The 10726-nt window shown below is 34.3% G+C and overlaps 1 protein-coding gene across 1 annotated transcript; it reads right to left on the minus strand.

Annotated features, from left to right (window-relative positions):
• Nucleotides 1-8600: 8600 nt before the first annotated feature.
• Nucleotides 8601-10726, minus strand: LOC104743582 (dof zinc finger protein DOF1.4-like). Its single transcript, XM_087485814.1, has 2 exons — nucleotides 10335-10726; nucleotides 8601-10142 (listed from the first exon to the last, which is right to left on the minus strand). The coding sequence occupies exons 1-2, from the start codon at nucleotides 10398-10400 to the stop codon at nucleotides 9183-9185; spliced, it is 1026 nt and encodes a 341-aa protein (XP_087341940.1). The 5' UTR covers nucleotides 10401-10726; the 3' UTR covers nucleotides 8601-9182.

Here is a 10726-nt window from a genome sequence, read left to right on the forward strand (position 1 = left end):
TAGGATTTTAGAAGATTTTAGGTATTTCTTAAAATCCCCTGTTATTAAAACTAGAATTTTAAAATCTGTTTCCAAATCCCATGTTATTGAAACTGAACTTTATGTAAAATCATTCAAAATCAATCACAATCCTGTTTTATTCAACTATTTATAAGAAGAAAAATTCTTGGATTTACTCCTAGGGGTGAACAACTCTCATTCACCCTTTCTTAATTAACCAATCAGAATACAACATTATGCCATGTCATATCATATTTTTAAAAAAGAAGTCAAAATTAAAATAAAAGGACAAAACAAATTAAGGAAACAAATTATGTAGGTTTGGTTTTACAAAAGAGGATTAAGGTTTAAATTTATAATTTTAAAAATTATATTTCGGTTTGGGTTTATAAAAGAATGATTAGGATTTAGATTTTATAATTAAAAAAAATATATGTCGTTTTGAGTTTACAAAAGAGCGGTTAGGGTTTAGATTTTATAATTAATTGAAATAATATGTCAGTTTGGGTTTATAAAAAAATGTTTAGGGTTTAGATTTTACAATTAAACAAAATTATATGTCGGTTTGGATTTATAAAAGAGTGGTTAGAGTTTAGATTTAACAATAAAACAAAATTATATCGGTTTAGGTTTATAAAAAATGCTTAGGATTTAGATGTGATAATTAAAAACTATAATATAATATTATAATTAACAATTTTAAAATTGATTGATCTACAATATTTGTTTCCTTAATTTTTTTTTTTTGGTCAAAATTTGTTTACTTAATTAAAATTTGTTTTTTTTTTTTAATTTAAAAAGGGTGAACAAGAGAGGTTCACCCCTATGGGTGAAGCCAAGAATTGTCTTTATAAGAATCATACCAAATCCGTTGTTATTCAAACTAAGCAGTGTATTTAAAAAAAAAATAGAAAAGGGATTCTGTAAAACTTTTGATATCTTTCTAGTTGAAAAACAGAGCTGAGAAAATCACACTTCTTAAGGTGAGATTCAAACAAAAATTTATTAACAAAAAAAATCATCATCGAGAGTCTCCTCAACCGTCAGTCACGAATCATCATCGAAAGTCTCCTCAAGTCTCGAATCTACCTCGACAGTCTCCTCTACCTCAACAGTCTCCTCACGTCTCAAATCATCGACCACCCTTTTCTCAACCTGGTCAACCTCGAGCAGCTTCTGCATCGCATCATAGTTCTCAAGAGAAAAACTCACATAAGGAAGAAGAAGCTGATTCTGAGGATGACAATTTAAGGCAATCAAATCTCCCAGCTGATGTACTCGCTTCTTTACATGACATGCTTGTCCAACCAGGTCGTGAGTTGTATACCATTGTCCTCTCTCCCACATTAGAGCGTGGAACCACTTGGTAAGATTATATTTTTTAGTTGATTAGATTGAATAGAGTTTTTATTGGATTGATTAGAATTTTTATTCGATTGATTAGAATTTTAAGAATTTTGTACTTTCGATTTGTTTATGTTTGAGAATTTTGTACTTTCGATTAACACTTACCCGGAAGATTACAAAAGTGTTTACAAACAAGTTTGATGGGCCATATTGCAGTTGGGGTTGTGTTTCTAACGAAAGAAGAGAAAAATACTTCTTAGAATTCGCGGTAAACTTCTACTTTTTCAATTTGATTTATGTATTTATAGTTTTTTTTTGTTTTTTTATCACTAACACTAGTCTTCTTTTGTAGAAAACACACACCTGGGATCCTTCACTAACCGGTTTGGTTCAAGAAAAGTTCTATACCATTTGTTAAAACCGTATGAAAGATATGGTTTCCAAGGCAGCAGCTCAGCGAGACCAAGTGAAACCGAGTTGGATTGAGAAATCTATTTGGAAAGAAATGTGTGACTATTGGAACACAGAAGAAGCCATGGCAAAGAGTGCAACCACTTCAACAGCTCGAATGTCTGACCGTAATGGTCTTGGCCCTCATAAGCATGTATCTGGGCCGAATTCTTACTTACAAATCGAACAAGAGATGGTGAGTTACATCATAACCTTTTCATTGTTTAATAAGTTAAATCAGATGGTTCCTAACTTTTTAATTGTCTAACATTTCAGGAAGTGGAATTGGGAAGACCGCCAACTATTCCTGAAGTTTTTATCAGGACTCATACCAAAAAAGATGGTACTTTTGTGGTTAAGAAAGCACAAGCAGTTCATGAGGCATATAAGAGAAAAAGGGAAGCTAAGTTGGCTGCTCTGGATAATGATGAGTCTTCTTATGGTACTTCACGTCGATCTGAGCTATCTCACGAGGAGGATGATGAGCTCTTTCTTCAGGAAATTTTGAAGAAATTTGCTTCTTTCTAATAAGCTATTAAGTTTTTCATTGTTAAGTAATTATGCTAACTTTTTCTCTCTGTTTTGTTTATGCAGTCTACTTTCATAAGTGATAGAGGAACATACTTTGGAGTTGGAAGCCTAGGGAGTTACATCAACGGGAAGCGGAAGTTCCCTGGAAGCTCTTCTTCTTTCACAAGCCTGCAACAACAGCTTGAAGAAGCTAACCGCAAAATAGAGCAACAAGCAGCTCTACAAGCAGAGCGTGACGCAGAGGCTTCACGGGTTGCATCTGAGCAACAAGCAGAGATCACACGCTTGGTGAGCTTCCTCAAGACTAACACAAACTATGTTGCCTTCCTCGAGTCACTACATAATGCCCCGACCCTACTGGTGTTCAAAGTTAGGTTCCTTCACTATCCCTCCTTCCCTCATCATGACCTTAAAAACTTTTGTAATATTTGCGACTTGTACTCTTTGAATGGTTGTTTGGATGTTTTCTGGAACTTATGTTGGATGTATGTTGAAACTTAAGTCTTTGTTTAATTTCATGTTTGTTATGTTTTAGTTATAGTTTTCATAATCAGTTTTGGTATTACAAAATCAAATAATTCATTTTACCATAATTTTTAAAAAAACATGATAATTAAACAGTCGTAAAACAGTCACCGAAACGTACACAAATCAGTAACCAAAACAGTCGCAAATGAGTAATTATATCAGACGCTAAAGCGTTGCAATTCAGTCGTAACTTTAGCGACTGTTTGGTGAGGGAAGAACGACCACAATTATCAGTCGCCAATTAATAGCTCCGTGTTGACTGTTTAGCGACTGATCATTTTAGCGATGCACTGTTTAGCGACTACGCATGTCAGTCGCCAATCAGTCGTTACTAAGTAGTTTGCGACTATATAATGACTGTTTTTGTAGTCAGTAATTTCATGTTTTCTTGTAGTGACTGAGACTGAGATGCATAATATGCAGAATGAATTTACAGGACGGCAGAATACAAAACAAAAACAATTTGCAACAGTTCACATGCTCCAATGATAGTGACACGTTTGAAGCAGAGAACAATGAATGGGCAAGGTTAGTCAAAATTTCAGAAAATTATCTGCTCAAATATATGAAATGTTTTATGTGTTCAGTTTTTTATGAGTTTGAATTGTTTTTGTTGTTGCGGCTCTTAAACCATTTTTTTATTATGTTATATAGGTTTTCAAGGTTTTTTTGTTATCTTTTGTGTCAGGCCATCTTATTTTACTTTCAAGCCCTTGAAAAATTTGCTTCGCATATTCAACAAGCATGTGAATTGGGTTTCCCTTTTGTCTTCTTAATCTTGGTTCTCTGATATCTATAATTTTTTAAAAAATTGCTGGGATATTACAGAACAATTGTTTTATCTCAGGTTAGTATGAAGAGTAGTGGAAAGGGAGTCTCAAGTGATGGTCTGCCTCCCCCGTATGAGAGTGGTGAAGAGGTTGATTTTTGTGTTCCTGGACCAAGCGTTCAGCACAACTTTTATCAACTAAATCACGAGGAACTTAACACATATAGTTAATGACAAATGCACTAAATCTTTTATAATGATGTTTTAGCTAGGGACGTGTGAACCATTGTGATTTCACTGGCATTGTGAAGAGTCAGCAACATGTTATATGTGTACATGAAGGGTAGGCATTTCCATTTCACATGCTTTAAATTTGACTTGAGCTCAAGTTTTGTATTCCATTTCTTTAATTCTGAATTTGGTTCACAGGAGATGTGGTGAGTAACCATGACTAAAATTATGTTCTAAAACAAATTCTTTAGTTTTGCCTTTTGTTATACACCTGAACAGTTGAACAAAGAGAGCATTTCAGAAAATTTTAACCCCCACAAGGTAAAAAAAATAGTGTGGGATTGATGTTAAAACTTATGTATAATAATGTGTATAACTATATAACTGTTAGTATCAGGTACTCCAGCTGGAATCAGAAAAGGCCTTCTGCTCTAACAAAGCCTTCTTTCTATTCTCCATGCAACATGTGTGACCCCATAAATACTCGCCAACATTATAATTACACAGACTGCAATAATTAAGGGACAGAATGGCGTAATCCAACTTGGTTTTTTATTGATTATTTTAAAATTATATTGAAGTATATTTATATTTTTATAAATATAAATAATTTTAGCTCATGATGTTAAAAACAATTTTAGCTTCTGAATTTATAAAAGAAAACCTCAGAACATTATATAATATTTATATTATTTTCTAAATATATGTTTACATTCATAATGATTACATGTATTAATTTGACCTGGGTAAACTCAAAACTTATTTATCTTTTCAAAACTTCATAACAAAAAAAACTTATAATTTTATGTTACAGATTATTCTAAATCACTTTAAGTGTAGAATGGAAATTCGACTTATATAAACATTAAAAAGCGTATATTTACAGGTCAAATAATAAATCAAATAACGGGTTGGATAATGGAACGGTATTAAAAATGAATACTCGATATTCGATCTTTACCCGCAGGTAATAGAGTTATAATACTCTTTTTCCAACCCTAAGATCACAAATACCTTTTTTCTAGATGGGACGAATACGGATAATGGGTAGTAGTGTCTATCCTTATACAACTAAAAATTATAACTATCAATTTAAGAACATTAAGAGTATGAATGGTAGCAATGGTCAAGACAGAAAAATCCGTCAGCAGTTTAGTCTAACCTAAAATAAATAAAAATAGGACGGACAACAAACCACTGCTGCTCAACTCTATTTGTACATGGTTGATAACCTTAAAATTCATGAATGGTTGACAACAAATCACTGCTTGCCAACTCTATTTTGACTTTGAAATTCATGAATGTTAGGATTATTCATGGTTGATAACCCAACAATCATGATTTTCATTAAAGTTATATATAGAGAGGAGAATGTGGCTCTCTTTACTTATTATGATCTTCTTATTAAAATGTTTTTACATTAGAACTGTAAATGATTTTACAGTTATACATACTTTACACCCAAAAAAAATTATTTAGTATATTTTTTACCTTGTTAGTTGATTCTGACTGGGCTTCTTGTCCCGACACACGGTGCTCTGTAACTGGCTTTGCATATTCATTGGTTCTTCTCTGGTTTGAAAACATAAGAGAGTTGTTTGGTTATGTATAAGAAAATGATTTATTTAGAGATTTGTTAAGATGTGCACCGATTTGTAAGGAAATAACGTATACATTAATAAAGTTACAAATTATAACTTTAAGTTGTGGTATTTATTAAAATGGTAAGGATTTATTATTTAAATCTTACAAATAGAATGTTATATTAGCAAATGTGCTTCCGTTGTAATAAGTAAGTGATTTCTGAAACAACCTTTCCCTTTTGTTTTATATTATAATATATAGTGGTCTCAAACCCACTAACAACCTAGCAACAATCAACAACAGCGATAACCAAACAATACTGTTAAACCAATAAAGAATCAACCAATGAATAAACCAATAAACCAACAAAGTCAATAATCAATTCCCACATCCTATAATGTTCTATCGAATCCACTATAGCAACCTAACAATAGCTAGACCACAATCAATCAAGCCTCTAGAACATCCTCCTCCTTATCGCATTGATTCCACAATCACATTTTGCCTTTACCTGCATTACAAACACAAATTGAGATGCATGAGAATTGTCATAAACACCCAGTGAGGCAATCGTCCCATCTCCTGGGCTATACACACAAGCAACTGAGATTTCAATGTTAATCAACACAAACAACACAACAAACCAGAAAAACAAGTGTCAGACAAGTGAGTGTCGACCGACACTGTCTCAGTGTCGATCGACACCGACTCCGCAGACACGTTCTATTCATCTCCAATTCGTCCAAAGCTCAACCAAAAGCCACAGGAAACTAAACCATGAAGCAACCAAAACAAGCAAGAAAAACACCATAAACAACATAAAACAAGCAAAAAAAAGAAGATTTCAGGCTTAGCTCAACCATGGTCATGCACTCATCTCTTTTGTAGAAAATTCTGACCCAAAAACGATGAATCTAACACCTTAGGAAGCTTCTTCTTCGATCCTAGCAATAGCTCTCCCCTCCACAGCAACAGATCTCACAAAACCAACCAAGATACTCCAAAAACTCTCAAGAACACACTCTCTTATTCTCCTTCTCACACTCTAGGAAAGACAAAAGCTAAGGAGGCTACAAAAATAGGGTTTTCCTTCTCCCAACGTCGACTTCCCCCTTAAATACATCGGTTAGGGATTCCACTTGATCCAAACGGGACTAAATCGACAATTTAAATCAATCCGGTCAAACCGGAATTTGTTGATGTCGATTGACACCCACGCCCAAAACATACTATTTGGTTTGCGGGTATTACAATATCTCTATACTATTAAACTTCCAAACAAAACATAGATGATATATTTTTAAGCTTTTTCCCCTAAAAAGGTTATATGGGATTTATTACCATTCATTGGAAAAAAGCGAACATAGAAATTTGATGTCTAAACTAAAGAAAAGACGATAAAGAAAAGAATGATCATATATTTTGATCAACCCAAGTAAAAAAAAAAAAAAAAAGTCGAAAAATCACAGGTCAATAATGAATTGATAAACTAAAATGGATAGCTGTTAGGAGAACTGCGACTGATGAATCGCGATCAGCCGCTGAATCCCAACCATTGGATTTGTGCTTCAAGACTCTGCCATTGGAACTTGGTCGGAAGAACTTACTGCAGCCTTCTCTATCCACCTTTATGACATTCTAACTCCAACCACCAAAATCAGTATTCGAATTGGTATCTGAACCAAAATACATTTTGATTAGTTGGTTGAATTTAGACATGTATTAAAAAATACTTTTGTAATTACTCGGTTTTATAATTATATGGTTATCAAAAAAGAAAATCACAGTTTCAAATATTTAGATTTAAATATATATTTCAATCGAGACTTTGGAGATTGCACATATTTTTTCTGTCTCTAATAGATTGATGTTTAAAAATTTTGTTTTGTCTCTAGAAGACTAATGTTTTACATTAAAAAAATTAAAGTGCTTTTTTATTTTATGTTTTTCTCCACATGAAATGTTATCTAAAGTTTATATTTTCTCTTTTTACAAAGAAGTAATTAAACATTAATTCATAAATAAAATTTTAATAAATAGTCAAAACATCAATTTTTTAAAGACAGAGGAAGTATGATGTAAGACATGTACAAGACAAATGAGATTGGGGCACATGAAAATAAAATGCAAATGCAAAACCCTTTTGTAGGATTGTATTAACTATATGTATCACTAGGTGCGTAGTTAGATTATAATTTATAAGTACATAAGTACGCATGGTTTATATTTTGTAGACTTGTAAACGGAACGGATATCCGGTTTTTTTGGACTCTCCTGATCCGGATCCGTATTTAAAGGATATATGAAAGTACTATTCGAATTCGGATTTGTGGCTACCGGATATCCGGGTACAAATATCCGTGCAACAAAACCGGATATCCGGATCCGACCCTTCTTTTTTTTTTTGATGTGCCCACCACCAGATGAAACTCTAGCACACCAACAACAAACTCAAATCTCTTCTCCGGACTCTCTTTTGTTCTATTTTCTCTCGATTTCTCTTGATTTTGTTAACCACCATAGCTAAACCCTGGATCTTGCATGGATCCGTCCAAATCTCATCATAAGACAAAATTCTTGTGATGTGTGCTATTTGAAATTCATATGCGCTATTTGAAATTAAATCCGTAAATCATCCTCGCAAAACTGATGTGTCCAAAGGATACCGACTCAAATGTTTAACGAATAAGCAATCTCCAACTCTTGCACGGAAAGAATCATTACTGAGAAAATGACATAAAGAAACTGGTAACGAACATGCCCACTTTACAAAGACACCAACACTACACTCCAAGTCTGGACCAGAACTTGCGTTCATGTATATAGCTCGCTTATGTGAAACCTTGAGTTATAGCCAACATGCTAAAGAACAAGATCATCAATATGACATAATTATGAGCAATATATGTCGTATCAAAATATCTAACCAGGTTTGTTCGCTTTGTCGGTAAGCATGTACACGTACAAAATAAAAATATTCTATATATATGTCTCGATTCATTTTATTCATTGACGTCGTTTCTAATAACTTTAACGTATTTAGGGAATCTCCCATTTGACATTAGCTAAAGGACATTTTCATTTCAGCCAATTCAAGTCATCCACATTTCCTTCGTTGTTCTATCTACCGTGATTATAAATATGTACAAGGACATGCATGTATCGAAAAGCACCGTAAGAACATAACTCATACATGAATAATCAAAGTAATAACAACACAAAATCACACCCTCCATCTGTTTGTATACCCAATGAAAGTCACACAAAAAGAAATGTGAAACTAAAACAAGATATAGAACTTGAAAACTATTAAGAGTTCTCGGACCCCATGAGAAACCCAAATTAAGCCAAATATACCCTCCTAATCCCAATGAAAAGAAACACCAACCCATGTGGTGGACCTTAGAATTACATAAACGAAACAAAAAAAAGATCAAAGTCAGGACCATATTATTTACATACACATATAATTTACCTCGAGTGGATTTAACAGTAGACCATAGTAAACCTTGAGCCAATCTTGAACCTCTTTTGTTTTTCTTGAACAACGCGAAGGAAGAGATGATTGAGATGGTGAGATGAAGAGGATCCGAGGGAGCTTTATGGTGCCAAGATTAACTTTTCCAATGATTAGATCTCTCTGATCCAAGCTTCTTCTCTCATCTCAAAACAAAAAGGAGAAAAAAAAAAGTGATGAAGGTAAACCCTAGCTAGTTGATGATCATATAACCAAAGTTTTTGTTTATATCAAGGAGGTGAGGGAGGATCCAACGTTATTATTTGTTGGATCAAGCCATGCTCCATTGACAACACTTGCATTATTCCACATGTTGTTGTAGTTTGAAGGATCCAAAGATGATGATGACATGAACCCATTAATGTTCCCAGAGATCTGATCAAGCTTTCCTCCTTTGTTCATGTCTTCATTGTTACCTCCAACATGCAGATCTTCAAGAGATGCTAGGGTTTGGAGATGGTATTGTCCCAACATGTCACTACCATTGTTCATGGGCTTGTGTGGGTGCTGGAGAAGAGTAGAGGAAGAAGAAGACATCGAGGACCCGAATAGACCCGATAGAAGAAAAGGTTTGTTTGTTGTGGAGTTGTTGATGAAGCTACCATTAATGGTGTTGTCATGACTCATATGATGCGGAAGACCTAATCCAAGGGCACTAAGACTGCTAAACCCAGATGAGAGAAACTCACTCTCTAGACCACTTGATGAAGAAGTCTTTGAAGAATCACTGAAACGGCTTGGAATCATTGGAAGATTATTACAGCTACTCACATGGTCTGATAAACCATAGAACAAAGGATGATGATTCATGGAAGAGAAATGGGAGATCTGATGAGGGTTATTAGGGGATGAAGAAGTCGTCGTCGAGACTGTGGAGGCTGCAGTGGTTGCGGTTGATGTTGATGGCCGCTTCATTCGTTTGTTCTTCCGGTAGCTACCGCCTACGGGAACGTTCCTGAGAGTCCCACCTCGCGTCCAGTATCTCTTGCAAGCCTTGCAAAAGTGACGCGGCTGAGAGAGGCTGTAGTTATTGTAGTAACAGAACTTTGTGTTCGACGAATCGCAACGAGGGCATTTAAGTTGCGGTTGCGGCTGCTGCGGTTGTTGTTGTTGTTGTTGTTGCTGCTGCTGCTGATGATGATGATGAGATGAAGCCACGATCATGTTCTTGCTCTGCATACTCGCCTGAGAAGAGAGGAAGAAAAAGAAAGAGAGAAGAGATGTTTAGATCGTGTGGTTTAACTAAAGGCAAGAGAACAACGAGAGGACAAGAGGATATTATTCGGATCCAAAAGCTAAGAAACAAAAAATTTAATGGGTCATATTATTTAAAGAGATAAAATTATAAAGGTAATAAGAGAAAAGAGAGAGAGAGACCAGTGGATTGGTGTTGAGAGAGCTGATGATAGGCATCTTCTTCTTCTGGTCACAATTGCCAAACATATCTTTCTTGATTAAGCTCTTTTGATTTTTGTTTTTTTTTTGTTTTTTGGTTTTTCTTCGCTTCTATAAAAGAGAATCCTTTTGAAACCAGCAGTGTACAGACAAAGAGCTGTTGGCTACTGAAGCTATTATTACTGTTTTAACTTTCAAAGATTGAAGAAGCACAAAGATTCTTGACAGATGGTTTCTTAAGCTCCTTATTTATTTTTTATTTTTTGTAATATTGTTATTCGTGCCACTATTGATTTTATATAATATGTGTGAGTTGCACTAGGGTTTTCTCGAGTTGTACTTAATAATATTGCTACTAATTTTTAAATAAGATT

Source organism: Camelina sativa, chromosome 14 (genome assembly GCF_030686135.1).
Source record: "Camelina sativa cultivar CO46 ecotype springtype chromosome 14, ASM3068613v1".
Classification (NCBI taxonomy): domain Eukaryota; kingdom Viridiplantae; phylum Streptophyta; class Magnoliopsida; order Brassicales; family Brassicaceae; genus Camelina; species Camelina sativa.

Bases quoted from the DNA above. Each gene is read 5' to 3' on its own strand.
- LOC104743582 (XM_087485814.1), bottom strand. From the start codon at position 10,400: ATGTTTGGCAATTGTGACCAGAAGAAGAAGATGCCTATCATCAGCTCT. The intron at 10,143-10,334 runs GTCTCTCTCTCT...CTCTCTTCTCAG, and splicing joins CTCTCAACACCAATCCACTG to GCGAGTATGCAGAGCAAGAA.